Source organism: Haliotis asinina, chromosome 7 (genome assembly GCF_037392515.1).
Source record: "Haliotis asinina isolate JCU_RB_2024 chromosome 7, JCU_Hal_asi_v2, whole genome shotgun sequence".
Taxonomy (NCBI): Eukaryota; Metazoa; Mollusca; class Gastropoda; order Lepetellida; family Haliotidae; genus Haliotis; species Haliotis asinina.
In genome coordinates, this window is record NC_090286.1 from 18,164,775 (window position 1) to 18,186,634 (window position 21,860).

The following is a 21,860-nucleotide window of genomic DNA, read 5'->3' on the forward strand; positions in this document are numbered from 1 at the left end:
ATAAACCTCAGTGGGGTTTTTATTACAACAGGAAAGTCTATTAGCCTCTCACCTATTATCATTGGTAATGATCTATCCCTTGTAGACTTCAAATACATTGATAGACTTTTAACTGAAACCCAATTAAAATATCTTTCAAAATATATATTATAGGATGGGTCTGTACCCAGTCGTAGAGGAAGTAGCGAAGATGCTGGAAACCGTAGATGGGTTCCGCTTGAGGCAGTTATGTGATGTGAAACGCCAACTAGAACAAGACCGTGACACGCGGAAAGCACTATGTAAGAAGTACAATAGAGCTTTCAATATCGTGGACGGGGCTGACACTACCCTTATGGCTACCAGCATGGGACTAGGGGCGGCAGGCGTTGGGTTGTTGGCTACCATCGTGGCCGCACCTATAGTGCTAGGTATTGAAATAACGGCAGGGGTGGCAGGGTTGGCAGGGTTGGCACTTAAGTTAGTATCACGCAGACTGCATCGTAAGGCATTGAAACACGACGAGATCAGGGTTCTGGCCGAAGCAAAGCTCAACACAGTGAGTGAGCGTATTTCCACGGCACTCTCTGATAGTAAGATCTCAGAAGAGGAGTTTCGTTCAATCCTCTCTGAACTCACAAAATATAACGGAATGAAACAAGATATTCGGTTCAAGTCTCGTAAGTCTGCTATCAGCGAGGACGAGAAAAAAAAGTACATAGAACAGGGGATACAAAAAGCCCAGCAAGCCTTTATTACGAACACCAAAGTGATCGTAGGCGGTTCACGTTAAACTGTTTCATCGATATAAACGTGACATAGGCACAGTGTTACCTCCAACACACGTTAAGTAGTAGGGGTAATAGTAGCAAGAGCTAAGGGCCCAACCAAAGCCTTATTTAGTAAATAAGGCTTTGTAGAGACTTTTCTTGAAAGTGTTTTAAAACCCCCATTGTATATACTACTGTATTCATTATAAAATATCTCTAAGTGCATACAGCGAAGGTGAGACCCACTTTGTATCACGTATACTACGAACTTCTGGAAAAAGCTGAGACAAGCAGCAAGAAATGCAGGACTGAGGACTACTGCAGCAAACACATGATGTCTGTCGGAAAGGGTTTTGTGAATTACATATGCTTGGTATGTGGTACTGGAGTGAAATGTCATTGTGGTTAATGTCAAGCCCAAGGAGAAGGTGTGGTCCGAAACCAACTTATTTATGAGAAGAAAAAAAGATTATCTCGATAAACGTAGCCAACTCCTGAGAATAAAAAACTTAAAAAAAAACAATTACACATTTGACTTTGCATGTGGATATTGCATTACTGTCAGCAAATTCAAAGCTCATGTGAAAAGTTATGAACTCAATGGTTATTATGATGAAGCGTCGCTCAAAAAACAGCAGACGGATGGCAGACTGTGTACCTTGAGCCTCATTTCCAAGGCAAGCAGGAAGTCGTATTTCAAGCCGACTAGATTCCTTCGACCCTCAATACATCCTTGCAACGAATACAAGAATCATTGGATAAATTTACCCATAGAGGCTCAGGAGGATGGTGGACACCCTCAATACCATCTGGCAAGATATAGTGAACTACATACCATTCAGAGACAGATCGTACCTAGACTTGCCTCTGTATTACAAAAATAGAAAGGCCATTGTGAACGTTAACAACATCGATCAATACATAAGATGGGCTCTGAGATCTGCCTTATTACTCGCTGATACAAAGTGAACAGACCATCAAGCTATCCTACAGACGATGGGCCGAACTGTGATGGCATAGACACAGCCACACCCATCTCTCTAATGATGAAGGTGGAAAACAAAACTGTTTACTTCTGATCGAAAAAGGCAACCAGTCTCACTACACATATATACTCGGCGTCATTATTGAAGGGTCAAGCCAGTTTTAATACTGTTTGATGAAAGCGATAACTCACTTATAATAATGCTTCAAGTGAAATATCCAATGTTTCAAAACATTTCTTCACAGCTTGGACAAAGACACCAGGTCATAATAATGAGGTTTTTGTCATCTTTAATGCCAATAAGTTCATATCACAATCGTGTCTTTTTGGTTAATTTCATATACACGGAAAGCAACCTGCAATTCAACGTGCATGGGTTGCACATGATTTTCAAGACAAGAGCTAATGGGACTGTGGAATATGCACGACGTCCCAGAGTCACCACAGTTCGTCAGGATAGACACTTTGTTAATACTGTGTTACGTAACAGGTTCCTCAACTCTGCTGATCTCCAGACAGAACATTTCAATGTTGACAATGTAAGGATATCCAGAAGCACAGTTCGTCGAACATTAAGGGCGTCAGGACTTCAGTGCAGGTGGCCTGCAGATAGCCCACCATTGACACCATGTCATAGGCAGGTGCGTTTGAGATGGGGTAGACGTCATGGGTGGTGGAATCAATGTCACTGGTTTTCAGTTTTATTCATTGATGAAAGTCGGTTCAACTTGAGCATGATGGTAGACAGAGGATTAATGGAGAAAGAATTACAGATGCAACTGTAGTCACACACAACCGATTTGGCAAGGGGTCGATCATGGTCTGAACAGGGATTACCGTTCACTGGTCGAACACCACTACACGTCATTGAAGGTAATCTGACAGGACAGCGCTATCGGGATGAGATTTTGGCTCCTCTTGCAGTACCTCTCTTGCAGGCCATGCATGGTTTCTATGGTAGACCCTCCACACTGCAAGATGACAATGCTAGGCCACACAGGGTAAGACTGGTGATGGAATTCCTTCAGGAACAGGATGTAGAGCGTCTGGAATGGCCAGCGTGTTCACCAGACCTCAACCCTATTGAGCATGTGTGGGATGAACTGGATCGTTGTGTTTACAGGCGTCATCCAGCACCAGTGGAGTTTGCAGGACTCAGGAGAGCTCTTTCGGAGGAATGGGATGCAATTCCACAAGCCTACTTCATGAACTTGATTAGGAGCATGAGGAATAGGTGCACATGTGTCGTGGAAGCTTGAGGAGGTTACACAAGATATTGATGCACTGACTGAGTAATGTTTGTTGTTTTCATTTTTGACGGGTGGTCTATACAGCTCATGGTTGTCGGTATGGTATTTTTGTCACTTGCTTTCATGTGTCCTGCTTGCTAACACAATAAACCTTGATATGCGCTGAATTTTTTCAATATTTGTAAGTGCATCATCTTTCAATGAACTATGTACCATTTGACCCTTCAATAATGATGCCAAGCATATTATGAGTTTAGGCCGACTGTTGTACAACCAAATGAACCATCCCAGAAAGAACCTTTTCTGAGAACAATGTCTGCATGACTTCAGTTGAGAAGGCCTGCTGGAAGCGCACTGAGAAGACTGCCGAGGCATGGGAGAGACGGCTGTCAGAACTGACATGCCGCCAGAACATTAAAACATTTTAACATTCATCAATCACATAATCAAAGGCCTGTGCCTTACGTGCTCTACGCTGACATCGAAGAGCTCATAAAACAGCTCAACTGTTTATCGCCTGGCACGATGACCAAATGCAGTTTCATGTACAAAACGCAAGAACACCAAGCCTGCGGGTTCGGGTGCGTGGTCGTCTGATGTGACAGGGACAAGGTCCTGACATGGCTGATACGTTTCTCATGTTCTTACAACATGAAGAGAGAAACATCAGGGAAACTTTGTCAGACCTTGCCCTCATGGATATAATACCTTGCTCACAAGAATACTAAGTGTTGCTACACATGCGACCAACCCGTCACGAGAGATCATCAAGGACAAGTTAACATGCATCCCCAACAACATGAAGAAACACATTTCCCTCTCGCTCAATGGATTTGGAGTGTCCTGCGGCATTGCATAAATCACACAATAGCTATCTGCTGACTCCAGAATGGTTGACGGTGAACTGCAACTGAATGTCAGACTATCAACAAACGTTGTTTAGAAAAAATAAGCTGGCTAATGTGGAAAAACTTGTTCCTAACTTGATGTACAAGATCAAGTACATGGTGCGCTATCAGATTCTACAACTGCATGTATCAGAGGGCATGAAACGGACTAAAATACATTGGGTGCTGCAATTCGATCAAAGTAGCTGGATGGAACCTTACATTCCACTGAACACCGAGCTTTGAAAAAAGGCCACCAGCGAATTCAAGAAAAGCATATGTACAGGCTCAACTTGGTGTTCGGTAAAACCATGGAAAACTTGAGAAAATGGATTACTGTCAAATTCATGCAATTTCAAAATGAAGAAAAACTCAGGAAACTCATAGCTAGCCCAGCTTTCAAGCGGAGCAAGCTCTTTGATAATGCCTTGGGGGCTCTCCATATGAACTAAAGCCATATTAAGCTCAACTGGCCCGTCTCAACCTGTCCAAACATTTGATGTATGACTTTTATTACAACCAAGCCAAACAACAAAACAGCAATCGATGCAAGCTGCTGTATACCGACACCGATTCTTTTTTGTTGAATATATACACCAAGGACATGTACAAGTACATGGCAAAACACACCTCACTGTCACCCATGGATATCGGTGCGAATAACATACAACATGGAGAAGGTTTTCTATAGCTCTTGCATTTTGGTTTTTTAAAGATATTATCATTCATTACACTTGGTTACAGTTCAGCGGGATATATGGGTAGAGTATAATATTACAAATAACATAATAAAAAGCAGACAGTAGAATGTATATTTCATATTAGGAATATCTGAATTAAGCAGTTCAACTAGTACATATAGTCTGGCAGAAAATGTTTCAGGATGGTGTTTGGTAACTTTACTTTAAAACTATAAGTGGTATCTGTTTCCAATTTGGTATGAGGCTTTATAATTCTTTACCATTGAGGATTTTGATCGTCATAATTTATCACTTGATAAAAAGAAAGTTGTCCATAACTTGCCAATAGGCAGGCCACATGTCAAATCCTTACACTATGCTCAGCAGATCATGTCACGTGACTTCAAGCATGTGCATTTCACGAAGTGCACACACATCTACACATAGAGAAGTGTCCACATCCAATCTGTCGGCTGACGCAAAAGACATTATCAGAAAAATCTATAATTATTTCAAAAGAGAAAGTGAAAGGGGCTGTCCATTTGTAGCTCCTGAAAAGTATTTCGAACGGACCTAACATGCCTTGGATCTCTCATAGGGCATGTTGAGTGGTATTATCCATGCCTCGTCTATGGACATTCCAGGGACCATCTCAAACATTGGTAGGAAATTAAAAGTGGATAGTTTTGATCAAAGGCTGGTCAGGGACACCATTAGAAAACTAACACATCAAAATGAGCAAGTGCCGGTACAGCTCCGTGCTCAAGACCACCTCGATGTCAATCGTTATACTATTTGCAAATTGTTGCAGAAATTTGGTTATAAATAAGTGTTCAGGGATAAAACTTGCCATGTGTGAATGGCATGACATCGTAAAATCAAGAATGAGTTACAAGAGATCAAGTAGAAAACAATGCGCTGATATTTACGAACCACTGCCAATATGATCATGTGGTTCTACAACTACCGCCATACCATTGCGATTTGAATCCACTTGAACTGATATGGGGGAAAGGGGAATCAAGGGGAAGGTATCACGCTACAACACAACATTCAAGTTATCTGATGTTGAAAAAATTGTTCACACGGCAATAGGAGAGATTGATATCAGTCGGTGGGAAGTCTGTGTCAAACATGTATTGGCAGTTGAAAATGAAAAACTGGAAACTAGATGGTATTAGAGAAGAGACCATCCCACCAATCTTAATACATCTTGGAGATAAGTAAGATACTGACCCGTCTGAAGAAGAGATACTTTGTGATTGAAAAATCTTGAAAAATTCGAGGAAAAGAAGTAAGTGAGCAACCCTCAAAATACAAATCAAAGACCCACTTCAGTAATGTGTACATGCATAGTTTCACAGAAATATGATTATAGGACTGCGAATAATGACTAGAAAATAAACCTGTATCCTACCTACTTCCAAGCTCAAAACATTTTCATGGAAGCTAAACAATTAAAACTCTCTGTTATTTACATGTGCGTGGATATTTGATTTTGAGATGACCCCTTCTGCCCTACACCGGTATTGACACTATTAACTAGTGCAAAATGCACATGGTCTAAGTCACGTGACATGACCTGCCAAGCATATTGTAAGAATGTGACATGTGACCTGCCCATTTGCATGACCGAATCGCTGTTCTGGTAATTAACTCAATACCCTTGACATGTGAGGTGTTGTTGTGACTTGGAATAATGACAGCTCTTATAGACAACTTTCTTATGATTGAGTGATAAATTATGACAATTAAAATCCTCAATGGTAAAGAATTATAAAGCCTCATACCAAATTGGAAATGGATATCACTTATAGTTTTAAGTAAAGTTACCAAACACCATCCTGAAACATTTTCTGCCAGACTATATACAATACAGAAAGTGCAAGAGGCTCATTTTCAGTTACAGGATTGCTTATCGGACACGCCGTGTTCTGTTAAAGGGGCACTGATGCGGAGCGAATAATGTTTCTCGCCAACGGTCTAATTACGAAACCAAACCGTAAATTGGTCAGCGCCCGCTCCTTCAACCATGACGGACAAAGGAACTGGGCTCCTGTCCATATTAGCAGAATTTCTTCACCTAAACAGTCAGGAAGCCGGATGCCTATCATATGCCATTTGTTTAAAAATATCCATGGTATTCCTTGTCTGATCGTAACCAAATATTCCAGCAGTGTAATTCTATTTGTATGCTTGGATGGTATAGTTACGGATCCAATTTGATCCTATTGCTGTGCTTTTAACGTCGATATTTAATCATGTTACATGAAAATATGATGTCTACAGGCACGTAGGAAGCCATTTGTTTCAGTACGGAAGATTGCAAAGCTTTATATCTAGGTAGTTTTGAGTGTTGGTTCAGCTGTGATAGCAAATATCATACGTAAATTTTGGTAGCTGTGGTGGCTACAATGGTTTATTATTTATGATAATAAAAACACACAGTTGATTTATTTGAATTTGTAAACAAAAAACGATGACTTTGCCTTTGGTAGAGAAATCTGGAAATTTTCTTACGTTAAAACCCCTTATTTCACCTATTTACCCAAGTACACAGCAAATGCCTGTGTGTTTTCCTTATGTAACGAAATTCCGTTGGTATCCTCAAAACAGTTTCGGCCCTTAAGTGTTTTCAGGCTGCATGCGACAAACAGATTACATCTTCCTTGCTGTAACTCGCGTTTGATGGTGTAAACCTACACGTGTTATTTGCCATCATTCTCTGGATGGATTTATAACAGGTATAATTAGTGGTACGCCACTAGGTTACTCAAAAAGGTTCCCATTTGGCATTTCTCCTGTCTGGAGTAAATACTCAACATTATAAACTAAGGTCTGTAATGGCAACGTATTGTATGTTATGTAATATGTGCATGTAAGTGATGCAAGAGGGTTTATCAGCTGGGTTACAAAAATAAACATCGATCAAAGGATTAACCGATAACACACTGATTGATTAATTACTTTTATCTTCTAGCGGATTTGTCAAAAGGCAGTGTGTGTAGATGACTACACCCTGTCGTAAAGTGTGAGTGCAAAAACAACATCCTCCCTTCAAAGAATTAACCACCCTTTCGTTGATTGATTGATTGCTCATTATTGGTTAACTAAATTACTTAGAATAGTGGACATCATACAATTAGTTGCCAGGTGTGCTATCTTGGGAGACCAATGAGAGGTTTATCTGGTTTTCACCAACGAAAGACATGAAACGATGTGTTACTTTTTCGCAAATGAGACAGGCACGCGACACAGAGCAGGATTATTTACCAGCTGCAGATGAATGGAATACGATTTCTTTTACGTGGATATTGATGGATACATTCCTGAACAAGGTAGTAGCCTGACACTGTTGCTGTAAAATTAGTCTGTTTTACATTCATTATTTGCATTTTGTTTTAATTTATTTGTTGTAGCATTCAGCAGAATCTGTATGACAGAAAACACACACTAGATCGCGTATGTGTGTGAAATAGGATCCACACTGGCAATATAAATGTTGCTGTTATGTTAGAAATTTACTATGAGTATAAGCAGATCGTGTGTTCTTTTATTAATTTTCAGAATCATACAAATATGACAATAAACTAATTAGGGTTATGAGACAAAATATAGAGACGTACATTGGCTTCGTTATTTTCCCGTCCTAATTGTTTTTTACCATTTCTACCACTGGCAGATGATTAACCTTCATTAACATTTGTAATGAACTAAAAATGACTTCACCTAAGTTGATCTGTCTATAATTAAACTATCAATTGCGCTTACGGACTGCGCAGGAGAGGTCACGAACCAGTCACGAATTTCGGGATATCATCCGGGTACTCACGGGAGAAAAACAATAACAAAAGTTTACAACAGTCCACGGAAATTGCTCTGCATCAGTGCCCCTTTAAAGTGTATCATATTGTCATAATTCCTATTGATAAATTTTCTCAGTCTCATTAACGTCCGTTCATAATGATCTGTACATTGTGAAGCTAGGTTTGTATTCATTTAGATTCATAATGAAAATGTGGTCCTCTGCCAATAGTATCATGTCACATGTGGTTTAGCAAATGGTTTCCACTTGAGCAAAGTAGAATATCATGGTTTGAGATTTTTTACGGTTTTCCAAGGATTTTTAAATCTGTCCAGAACATTTGATGTCTGGACAATCAACATATACATGGTAAATATCCTCGCTATTTGAGCCACAAAATGCACATTGGTCACTATCTGTCAATTTCATTCTTAGTAGCTCTTGTTTAGTGTAAATGGCTCTGTGCAAAAACATGTATTGAAAATCCAAGAGTATCGTGTCTTTAGTGGACTCTCTATATTCTGAAAATATACTTTTTCCACTTCATCAACTAATTTGATTCCCCTTCCATGTGAGACATACACTATGGCTTGTCGAAGGAGATATCTGTAGTTAACTGTGACTAGAGTGAGTCAAATTGACAATGAACAAGGAAGTATATTTGTACAAGTAGACATTTTGATAAAAATGTCTATTCAGTCATTAGTATTCGTAAATATAACAACAAGAAATATAAAATCGTGTGTGCCTAAACCTATCGATGTATTATTAAACTAATCCGTAATAAAATATTCATCATGCTGCTGCAGAGACAATCTCGAAGCTTACGTAGAATCTATGTACTCACTGTTCTCCAGCACAAGGTCAACACAGCCTGTCAGAAGTCGAATCTACTCCGTATTTAACACAAATGGACAAGTGATTCCACGTTCGACAACTGGTGTAAAAAACACAAACTGACAAATGACAGAGATGTGCATTTACTTAAAATTCTTGGAAGGAGAGGCCACCGATCAACCTCTGAAAACAAGGAAGTTGAAAACAAGGAAGTTAGAGTTACCTCCCTTCTTCACTCTCACCACACAGAAAACATCGTTCGGGCTCAAATCAGCTGACACTAACGAATGATCTTTTCCGTAACTTACGAGTGTTTCGGAAAGGCTCAGGCTTGTTATAAATGGTCCTGAAGACATTCAAACATAAGCCAAAGTTTCATCTCACAAAAGGGAATGATTTTTTTCCCGGTGGGTTATTGCGCAGTAAGATTAAAGGGGCACTCGTCCCACAAGTGTCCTGTTTGGTCTAAGTCTGGACTGAGGGCCAGTGATGGGTTTGCATGCCGTGGTGACGAAGAAAGTCTCTAAATTCTCTGGCAGTATGGGCACGAGCGTTGCCCTGCTGGGTAACCAACAAAAGATGATGTCGCATTGACCCGTGGCAAGATCATTACACAATTCAATAATTTCAATTAAAAGTGGATGTTTACAAGAAATGTTTTAATAACATGAAGACAAGAAAGAGAGAAAAGATTATTTATTGTTTATGTTCAGGATGTTTTTAATTTATTTCAGAGCTGTTAATATGGCATATGCTTCAGCTGTTAAAATAGAGCTGCTATGTGGCAATGTAAAAGATATAATGACAAGGGCACAGCTAGACTACTGCGCCATGGTCCTTTGACCCATCTGTAAATAAGGATTTGTAATTGCTATATGTACCTTTTAATTGATTATATTCTTGTCTATATTGTAATTCATTTGTTACTGATTTTTTAAATGAAGTCAGTTTTAGTACGGCCTGTGGCCCAGCCAATTGCCAAGGAGGAGAAGAAAGAAGACAGGGAGGGGTAAATTTTCTTTAATGTTGCATTTGTTAGCATTACAAAGTGATATTTAGGACATTAAGGCCCTGGTCGTCTCTTATCCCCTGCCCCCGTTGTGTATACCACTGACCAAGGTGTATGAAATTTGAGTAAAATCGTTGGAATAGTTTTTGAGATATGGACTTCGAAGTGAGCATGGGGTCGGTCGGGAAAAAGATGTTTTTGGTTGTTAAGGACGCCCATCCCACGTGAACGGGGTAAACTGTGAATTTGATGTGGCTTTTGTTCATGTGCAGCACGGCCAAACCATAGTCGAATATCTTGTTCCAGTTGAACGCAGGGCTAGCGATGACTTTATTCCTGTGTGAATCTGAGTAGCTTGATGTTGACACGTTTTCTCAAATTTCCAACGTCTTACAAAACACCGAGTTGTTCATGGTTCATGAGCTTGCACAAGTTTTTCTCGAAATTGCTTTGCAAGTTCGTGTTCTTTTGGATGTAAAGCTCCATCCAAGCTGCAGGTTGTGACGTATTTTGTTTTGTTCATCAGGTTCGGCTCGAGTTTTTCGACGTTGCCATCTTTTTTTCTTTTCTTTTTTTGGGTTCTTTTTTTTTGTTTGTTTGTTTGTTTGTTTGTTTTGTTTTTTGTTTCCCAGCAAGTTTCGTTGGTAGTCGGACATCCAGCCCGGTTTACCGTAAATCGTTCGGGAGCCAGGTGATTTTGTGCAAGTCGTGTAATTATCCGGCGTGACGCTCACTACGTCGATTGTCTCATGCGACGAGACCCATTCAAATTCTCCGGTGGAGAGATACTGACTCATGGCCGAGCTGAACAGGTTGTTGGCGTCGAGGTAGAGGAGGTGTTTGGTTGGTTTGCTTGCGTCATGACTTTCCACCTACTTGTTGTTGGCTTTGGCGTAGCATTCGGAAGCCATGAAAATACCACCTCGTAAGCCTTTCTCTATGAAAAGTAGTTAGGGAGCTTAGGACTATTTTCGGGGCATTTGGTTCAGATTCTTCCAAAGCACCAAATTTGGCACAGAGGTAGTTAAAGGCATACTAATTCGATTCCAGACGGGCGCCTGAGGTCTCAAAGAACTTTTTGGCCAAAATCACAATATCGCTGTCAACAGCGCGAACATAGGCTGATGTATGTGTGGCCGCGCTCTGCAGTATGACAGAGGATGATTCTTGTGTCATCCTCGGTGTGGTTGCATGGCTGTAGAGTACCCAGGACACACTGTTGGTTTGAAAGCATATTTTCACAGAGGGTGTTCAGAAGGACATTTCCATCCATATCCGGTTTGGAAAAGAATTCCTTTATGTCTCCTCATTCTTGTTTTGGTACTTTTGGTACCAGGGTGCTGCCATCACCACTCGTGTTCTTGAACCAGTCAGACTGCGGTGATGAGTGAGGGATTTAAGATTATTACTCTCGGGATAGTCATCCCATACCGTATCAATCCACTGGGATCCCATACCGTATCAATCCACTGGGCTCCATTCTTTATCTGGGCCTCAAGATATGGAATGTCTTTAAGGGACACATAGTCAGAGAATGTTTTTGCTTCTGTTGGACGCATCATGTGGATGGCTGCTGCCATATCCAAAACCATGATTGCTGCTAGTTTTGAGCAGTTGTATGGCCAATTGGTGCCTCGATACAATCCGTTATGTCTGCCTTTGTTCCAAATCTCAATGACTCTCTGCCAGCTAGGCTAGGCTTGGTGGTTCATTTTCATTTTCATACTTACAAACGTTGGCCAAATCTGCATTTGGGTGGGACAGGAAAGGAAGGAAGAGTTCATATCATTGTTTCTGAACACCAACATCCTAAGGTCCTTTCTCCTTGAGTCACTTCTATTTGCAAAGGTCACTTAAGTAAACATCAGAACATGACTTGACATCAGAGTGAGTGATGTTTTATGTCCACCCGCTAGATCTTATTTTTCATCTAACTTCTTTATGACCATCCTCACAAATTTCATTTATATATCACTGTAAAGCTCATTTTATTGTCTTTCATTTGATATACAAAATGATTATGTACAATTTAAAACTAAAACGTTCTTATACTGGGGTGGCGGCCATTTTGGCGGAGGCGGCCATCTTGGCGCCCGTCAGAAATCAACTTTATATGTCTTAGGCTACCTCTGTGCCAAATTTGGTGCTTTTGGAAGAATCTGAAGCAAAATATCACTATCCCACCAAACTAAGGTGCATGTCGTAATCCGTCAGCAGTTTCAGTTCCACGCCGGCCTTTTTCAATCAGGCATCCCAAGGGAGACCGGGGTAACTAAAATACCACGCAGGATCCAGGCTGTACTGGAGCACATATTCCAGAATGTCTCGAAAACGTCTGCCAATAGCAACAGGTTCGTTTTCAAGTACAGGTCGTGGTAATCAGAGTCTTGCAAGGTGACGTGAAACGTTGTCACGAGTAACATTATGGTTGTGTTTGTGACGTCATCATGTTTTTGACGTCATAGTTAGGAACAATAGTGGTGAACATGTATCCATGATAGTTTTAGTACACAAATATATACTGAGTTACGGTAGGAAGGATACAAAATTATACTTTTGAATTGGGCCAAGACTTAAACAGCCTTATAATGAACATTTGTATTTTTTTCCATCAGTAATTGTTTATCATAGTTAAACAATTGATAAAACGGAAGGATGGTAAACGAGCCATTTCCGCATTCATCAATGTGTTTGCTTACATATATACATCGCACATCGGGATGTCGAATTTGCTGTGTATGTACAATGACTCGGCCCTTTAGCGGCATTCCAGTTTCTCCAATATAATGTTCACCACATCCCGTACATGTTAAACAAATATAACATTTTTGCTGCGGCAGTTCATGTTTGTTTTGATAGTAAATAGTTTATCTTCACAAAAGGCAAATTTGCAATCTTCGGTTATGATTGAACAAGTTCCACATCGAGGTGACATTTTGTTACAGTAACAGTGTTTGTATCTTGTGAATATTTAGATGGACACTTAATTTGTTTTAGGATTTTGGCCTGCCTAGTGCTATGTATAAATTTAGTCTTGGATAAACCCTTTTTCATAGTATCACTTTTATACAAAATTAGAAGATCCGCTTTTATAATGGGCATGATTGTACAGTTATCAGGGTTGTAAGTACAAACGAATGGAAGAATGTCCAACACTGCATTTTTTCTTTTGTTTTCAAAAGTGTCTCTCTTGGAATGTTTACTGCTTTATGAACAGCATCTTCAACTACCCCTCGTGGACATCCTTGTAGATGAAGATATGTCTTCAATTCTCCTAATCTGACTTTTCTTGTGTCCACATTCGAAACAATAGTGCATACTCTTCTTGCCATTGCCGCAGGTGACATGAATTGAATTGTAGGTATTGATGCATGTCCGTCGGCTTGTAGTAAATATCCGTTTTCACTTGCCTTGCTTTATAACTATTACGTCCAAAAATGAAATCTCATTTTGGTCGAATTCCACTGTGAAAGAAAGCAAAGGATGAACCGAATCAAGAAGAAAATGATGTAATTCTTCCACAGTACAAATGTGTAGAATGTGCCTCGGTGTTTCCCTGTCCATGGTTTATTATGGACTTGTGTAATAGCGTTGTGTAATTTTAATAAATGATGGAAATCTATAAACCAGCGGAACAGTAGCTAGTGTACACTCTTCTTCGGTTCGGTGGCATTTGTCATCTCTTTCAACAAAATATGACACAAGGCAAAAGTGTAAGCAATAATAATAATTTATTCTGTTAAATAAAAAGTAAGAAAAATAAGCAAAACAAATTATAACAAAAACTGAACAAAGGTAGCTCTCTCCCTAACTTACTTAACAAAAACAAAACCTATTTCCTACACTAATTCCTACATCTACTTAATTCCTAACGCCACTTTCTCCCCCAACCCACACTACCTCCATATTAATCCCGTAAAATATGGTATATCATAATCTATTTTTCCCACCCGACTGAGCTAACCTCCGCAAGGTCACAACGAAGTGCTTCCGCACCCAACATGGCGGATAGCGAAGGGATAAGCCACCTAACCCATCTGTTTATATTAACAAAACCACCCAGCCCGTCGATAAATAAACACAAACAACCGAAAACACTATTTCATTCCACCCAACATCTCATTTCTAAACTATAAATTAGCCGATCTCCTACATAAGAAAAGAATCGTCCAGATATCTTTTCCATGTTTCACGAACATGTTCTGCTTCATCATTCGTCTTTTCATCCATCGAATTTGCTACTTCTCTGGTAGAGCTGGTAACCAACTTGTTTTCAACCCAATCGAGGAAAACCGCACCATTCATCTCGGAATGGTAGTTTCTGTTATCTGTGGACTTGGCCCTGAAAACCAAGTCGCAGATTGGGAGAAAGCCTTTGCCGAAGCAACCAGCATGGAGAATGATTAGTCTCCTATCCCTAGAGGAGACTTTCTACGTGACCCCTTATCACCCCCCCCCCCCCCCCCCCCCCTCGGGTACCCACTGATAGTTGGCAGTGTGCGAGGCATTGACTCAGGTCCTGTCCAAGCACACTGGCTCGAAACCTTCCTCTCGCTTCTTCTTCATTACCCTAAGAAAGTTATTTCTCAAGCGAACGATATCAGGGCGTTCACAAAGTACTTACCTTTAGAATAGAGTTTGTTGATAGACTGCCTTAAAAAGTTCTTTTGAAAGTTGTCCAAATGTTTTAATTTGTGTGACTTTGACAAGACTCCTACCTGCGTCGCATCACCCTCACAATGTTTGTGTTCCAGAACTTTTGTCAGTACCCATGCTGATACTCCTAAAGCTTTTGATGCCTGCTTACGGAATTTATTAATGACATAAAATAGTTCGCCCCTTTCGCCTTCAGCACGGAAAAAATCGCACACTTTAATCTTCATCTGTTTCACGTCAGCATTAATATTCAACTTCATTTTTCATCAGGAATGTGTACCCCGTTTACCACGAGATAGTGGCTGTTCCATTTCTGCGGTTTCACCCCGCCGCGACAGATAACAACGTTTGAGTTAGCAGTGATGATTGATTTTTGTTGGAGTCCGAAAAATGTTCAAATATATGAAAGCAGTTGGGTATTAGTAAATGATAAACATGTGTACTATGTATATTTTTATTTATATTTTAATAAAATGATAAAAGTTGTAATTCATCGGTCCGTTTCCGACAGTAGGTATTGTGAGCACTAGCCGAGAGAATAACGCCAAACGTCAACACACACTGTACCAGACTGTCAATATCAATTTGAGATATACAGTGTATTTGAAAATTACAACATATCAACATTCCAACCAAAGAAATTTGTGAAATTCGTTATTAGTCAACTTCAATTCTTTGTGTCTCTTAATCAAGGTTCGTGCACACACACGTGTTTTTTAGAATGATTAATATCCTGCAATCGAAATACATAGTGTTTATTCCTGTGATTACCTATTTATCATACAAGGTCATTCCTACTTTATATTTTACAAGAAATACAGTTCATTTGCCACAGATCATGAAAATGAACTTTGAGGGATGTGAATGCATATCTATGACGTCACAAATATGTGCATAATAATTCGTGACGTCACAAGCCTTCCGTGTAATACCATTTTTATTAAACGAGTTAATGATTTGGTTTTGCTTTCGCTCGTTTGATACTAAATCTTTAACGAGGTTAATGAAAATGGTATTTCACGGAAGCGAGTTTAGTACATGTATTCTGTTTATTTCTCGCCAACATAAATTGACAGAAACTGCTGCGAAATTGCCAATAGTGTGAGGACACTCAGCTTTCAAGTCAAGCAAGGTCTAGTAAAATCGCGACATCAACATTAGAATTGTGACGTCACAACTTTGAACAATTTTGACGTCATACGTCAAGCGGTATTACACTAGTGTAATATTGAAGTGAAAATATTACACTGCAGTATTTTCAACGGGCGAGTAATAAACGCAATTATCTACTGATCACTCATTTGACTCCGTTACGTCATCTAGTTCCCACTCAGCGTTTATGTTATTTAAAGAGCGTATTGTTGTCAACAAATCTTTGCTTACGTTTGAAAAATAACAAAAAGCTCGGGTGGAATTAAAAAAAACAATTCAATTAACCTTTTGAACAGCAAATACACTTTGATGTTCGCTTGACATTGTGCACTTGGATTTCTATGCATCCTCTCGCTAACAGTGACAGTCGGTCGGGAAATTGTTTGTTGGTATCTTTGCAAACCTATGGATTTCTATGTCCGCTTTGTAATCTACTCAGTCTATCATAACCGGCATGAATTTTCTGGGATAAAAGCGCTGACAGAACAGTAACCATGGCACGATCCGATTCCGGACACGATCACCGGCCCGTGACACTATGCTTGTTTACACTAAAAGTACTCCCTAAAATTTGCATATGACCTCTCTAATTTGCATCGATATCCGTATAAAAACACTGATTAAGTGATGTTTATCATTGGGTCACAATGTTTTGAGTTTTGAGTTTGAGTTGTGGGCTACGTTTCATATCGTATATGTTCCATGGCAAATAGTGTATAGGCGCCAGGCCTTCCTCATAGCGCTCCATTCACCTGCCCTCGTCAGTCTGTTGTCTACTTCCTGTTCGCGAATGTTCTGGCTAAATGGCGATAAAAGCCACGGTTTGCTTGTTTTCGAACGTACACTCGGAGTTATTCTGGAGTTGTGTGCGTCTGCCTATCATCGACTGTTTGTCAACAACATCACCTACATCGCCATCGTTTGAAACAGTCTTCTTGACTACTGACTTTGTAAACAAGCTCCATCTAATATTTCTGCTCTCTGTAATACCAAGATTCTGGTGAGTTAATATTTTATATTTGTGACCCTTTTTGCTCAGTATATTATTGAACATTTTAAACTTGTCTGTGTTATATTTTGCTGGTAATAAAGGGTTTCTTATATCTTTTGTCACGGCAATTTATTAACCGTAGCACTATTCATTTGTTCATTTATTACAATACACCATCATGAAAAATTGAACTTCGCTCACTCAAGACCAAGCATACACTTTGAGCTCTCGCCCACTTTCTGAATTTCGTCCACGTGGGGTTAGGATATGTCCCCCATTATCCCCCATGCTTCACTGTTTTACGTACCTAACACAAAAGGTGTCGGCATTCCCGGAAGACACCGTTAGTTACGTCAAGTCGCCTGGACGTTCTCTTCTACCCTCCCTTGTTATTCGTTTGGTTTTGTGTGTGTGTGTTTTTCAGTAATGACATGCATGCGTTTGTTTGTTCAGCGAGTGTATTTGTGGGAGTCTTCTTTTTTGCTTAAAGACATGAATAACACAAAGAAGTGACAATCATTTAATGATATATCTACGCATATCATATTTATAAAATGTTCCTTGAAGGGATACAAGAAATACAAGAATACAATAAACAAATCAGTTATCGGTTTGAGTTGGGGATGGTGAGAAATGAATTCTACCGTAACATCCCATACCCCCATGCGACCTCAATACCAATAAAAGAACGTGAACAGTCAGTCTTCAGAAGAAAACGTAAAATGCAAAGTATGCAAAAGCATACCATGAGTAGATACATAATGCACATACAATACCAGTCTAATGGAAAACGTCATGCAGTAATTTATTAAATTATTAAACATCAATTTATGCAGCATGAGCGACTAACAATCTCAATACAACCGTAGTTGTAGCAGTGATTCACTGCGCCGTGCCAACCTCGCAATGTCGGCTAGTTTATCCGTTTCCTTCAGGTACCGCGCACTTCCAGCAGAGGTGACTCTCTGTGCACACCTAGTGATGTCGCCATACGGTGACCACTGCAGCGTGACTCCCTGAACGACAGTGATATTCAGCGCCTTCACTCAGAACGCATGACATTCTGAAAGAAAGAACAATGTGTATTTATAATGTCTGCATATAAATATGTTTTATTGTAATATCCCAGCAATATCACGGTGGACACCAGAAATGGGCTCCGCATATTGTAGGGAATCGAACACATAGCTCATGTAAGTGATATTGTATACTTTTACTCAAACTGGTCATAGAGATACCGGACATAGTCGCTTTCTCTCGATAATAGGGAGCAGAAGCCTCACAAATATTTGGGAAAGAATAGTCAAGTTGTATTTGAGTGAAATCCTTTTTAAGGTAAAATATTGGCCTATTTAAAAGGGAATTCAACAAGAATTGTAAACTTTTAAAAATATAACAAGCTACCAAGATACATACACTCTTAGGGAATCCTAACACTGAAACATTAGTTATAACAGACCACGTACGTAGAAAGCAGTCGTGGTCTTTATTATAACGCGTGAGAGTATAATGTTTCCTTAACATTTTAAGTGTGTTCTTGTTAGGCAGACTTACTAATCCCCATGTACAGTGCAAGTACATCCATCCGTCTACTTAAGGAGGAAACATGGTTTAATACTTTTCCAACCACTCGATATATACTGAACCACAAAAGAAAAGTCGCACACATAGTGAATAGAAACTGATTTATGTAAAGATAGCTCTGGTATGTGATTAGGAGTGTTAATCACGGGACAGTTTTTTTCTGATGAAAAGAGTCATTCCGAGAATATCTATTAAAGAGACGAAAGAAGCCTATTCAAGATTCATTTATAATTACGATATGATTGATCGATATCGATCATATCGATACGATATTCTTTTCGGCAAAATGTAGCTACGTTAAGTGGGAGTTCTTACACTAAATGCTGATGTTGAAACCACTGCTTCAAAATTGTTAATGCATTAACAGACCTATGTAAATCAAATATTCCAAACAATACTGTAGTGATCCGTCGAAATGATGCTCCATTGATGAACGGATTTATCGGAAAACTCGTGGATAAGAAAAAAGAATTCATGGAAAGGCTAAACGTAGTAACTTACCTAAAGATTGGGAACAATTTATAAATACAAATGTAGTCGAAATAAGCTTATCTCAGAGATATGTAAGAGTAAGTCATTGTATGTTGAAAAACTTGATTATGTTCTCAAGACAGAACATGGTAGTAAATCTTGTCAAAATTATCTTAAAAAACAGATAAAACTAAGATATTTCCACACATTTAACACAATGATGTTGTTTATTGTTGTACCTGTGTGAAACAGTTTATGAAGATGAAATTGACAAAGCAAATATTTTATAAATATATATAAAGAAACGATATCAGTAACGAACATTTCAGGCCATGTCATGTCTTCAGAATTACTGTTTTGTCCTTAGAGAGACTTATCGCAAGATCCCGAAAACAATCATTTTGTAAAGATCCAATGAGCATGTTTGGGAGCAAATTAAACTTAAAATCCACATTGTCTTCATAAATGTAAAGAGAAATTGCATTCCTTCCAAGATAATGGGTAAGACTATGCATTGTTTTACGCGACATTTCAAAACTGGCGTCATGAGATTACAACAAATTCATTTATCTAAAATGAATGCATTGGCTTAACAATTTGAAGAAAATGAAACGTTTTACCAGTATCAATGTCCTTATGTTCTAATCGTCAGGTATGAAGATTGCATTGTTTAACTGCATAGTAATATTTTGCTACCAGCGACAGTAACGAACATATCGAATTGACCGATTACATCAGCTGTAACAAGTATACTTTCAGGGTTATTGGACTGTTTATGCATGATGCATGTTGGCCAGGGCCCCGTTTCACAAAACTCTCGTAAGCCTAAGATCTCGTAACTGTGCTTGTAGCATTTGCACCTCCTATGTTACAGTATACCAGGTGCAAATGCTTACGAGAAAAGTTACGAGATCTAAGGATTACGAGAGTTTTGTGAAATGGGCCCCAGGTTGGTACTTTTATGCAACAATACTGATAATATTTGCTAATTACGTTCATGAGAAGTGAGGGGGCGACCCATTATTGAAAATAGAGACAGTATGTTTGGGTAATAAGTAAACGTATGCATTTTTGCAGTTATATATCAGCATTCACTTCCTGATCGGCTCTGGGCCATACAATCCAGAATCTGACATGATGAGCATCGATTTACGTGAGTGTGATGCGAGCCTCAACACCTAATAACGACGGAGGGTTGTTATGTACCGTCTGAACGGGATCTTCGAGGGACAAGCAAGTAAGTGATATTGTAAATGTAAGTAACATAATTGTAAACGTAAAGGTAACGTCCATTACACATCTACGTAGGTGGTATAGTAATAGCCGTAAATGACATTGTGCCTGTTTGAATAACACTGGCAATTTGTTTCAGTATTCCGCATGTGTATGAAGTCAGTATCAAATCATGTGAAAGCTATGAACTGGACGAAACAGCCTGAATTCCGTATTTGTGTAAAATGTAGCCAGGTGTTACTCACCTCTCACCCAACATAGGCTGCAATTTGTCCTGGGTCCACTCGCCGCTGAGACTTCCAACAACAGCAATACCGTTGGATTTTGTAATTTCCCAAACACGCATCAACCATGCTGCAATATTTCCATGTCAAATTACATATGCTATCTGACGTAATTTACGTTCTGGAATGAGAACATCATGCATCGTTGGAATTAAGAATAATAAAAACAACCACTTATGCCCAAAAAATATATATGCAGACCTCACTGCTGAAGCACGGTTTATCATTAATATCCGCCAATATACAGTGATGGTTGTACCTAATTCGTCATCTCTATGTACACATATTTGACACTTGTACTTTGCACACCACGTCCCACATTTAAACTTTGGAAAATAACAGAAACAACATGGACGTTGTATAGGGGCTCAAACAGCCGAAAATGGCGTCATCAACACCTGGATGACCTCATTCCATTTGTCCAATGACCTTGGAAAACACTTTGCTGGTGACCTCATTTTCACAGGGGGCAATGACTTTGAGATGCCCTCATGGTCGATGAGCGTATTTTTAGATCAGGTGCATAGCAACTGAGAGACGTCATAGAATACAGATAGATCAACTGGTTTCATCTGGTTTCCATTTTAACGATAAAACCCCTTCATTTCGGATCATGCATCACTTCATCCCTGAATACACAAACGACATCTTGGTCTCTTTCCCTGTTGGTTGTTTATCTTGAAGATGGAAGCCATTCACGTGATATTCTGAGGAAGAATCATTCTGGCCTAGTGCAAGCTATACAGCGTGTAGAGGAGGTGGTAGATAAACTGGTACAGTTTGAAGTCCTTACCATCTTCATGAAGGCAGAGATTACTGAAAAAAAACACGAACCTCCTTTGACCGTGTCAGGGAACTACTCACCATCTTACCTAGACTAGGACCCCAAGCTTACACCGTCTTCTGTAAAACACTGGAGGAATGCTGAGACACAGAAGCCATGACGTTGCTGGGACTAGAGACTCACAAGGTTACCTTTGTGATGATGGGTAACTCTGTATGGACAGTATCCCTCCACAGCCTCAAAGAATGGTTGAATTATTTTCAGTCTTGGCCTGTGCAGATGAAACAGAGTCCTAGGCAGTATTTGTGCACTTCTCGAAGGGGACTCTTGCAAGTGTGTTCAGTGTGGTGACATTCCCAAGAACTGGGACGTAGAGGATGATCCTTGGGTCGAACACGAAAAATGGTCTCCAGACTGTCCGTATTTGGTGTGAGTGACTTAATATTTAACGTCACATCGGCAATGTCTCAGCCATATCGTGACGGGAACATTTAATTCTGAAA

General features: G+C 39.6%; 2 protein-coding genes across 2 annotated transcripts in view; both read right to left on the bottom strand.

The window, feature by feature from the left end:
- Nucleotides 1-9,436, bottom strand: part of LOC137291108 (tyrosine-protein kinase SYK-like) — a 172,289-nt gene extending 162,853 nt beyond the window's left edge. Inside the window, exon 1 of the mRNA XM_067822390.1 lies at nt 9,204-9,436. The gene's annotated coding sequence lies outside the window, so the exon portion shown is untranslated. The remainder of the gene's footprint in view (nt 1-9,203) is intronic.
- An 8,069-nt stretch (nt 9,437-17,505) lies between these two features.
- LOC137291557 (uncharacterized) overlaps nt 17,506-21,860 on the bottom strand; it is a 44,256-nt gene continuing 39,901 nt past the window's right edge. The window contains exons 18-19 of the mRNA XM_067822936.1: nt 20,535-20,643; nt 17,506-18,064 (exon numbers count right to left, since the gene is read on the bottom strand). Of these exons, the coding sequence (XP_067679037.1) occupies nt 17,977-18,064; nt 20,535-20,643 (197 nt within the window). The 3' untranslated portion in view covers nt 17,506-17,976. The remainder of the gene's footprint in view (nt 18,065-20,534; nt 20,644-21,860) is intronic.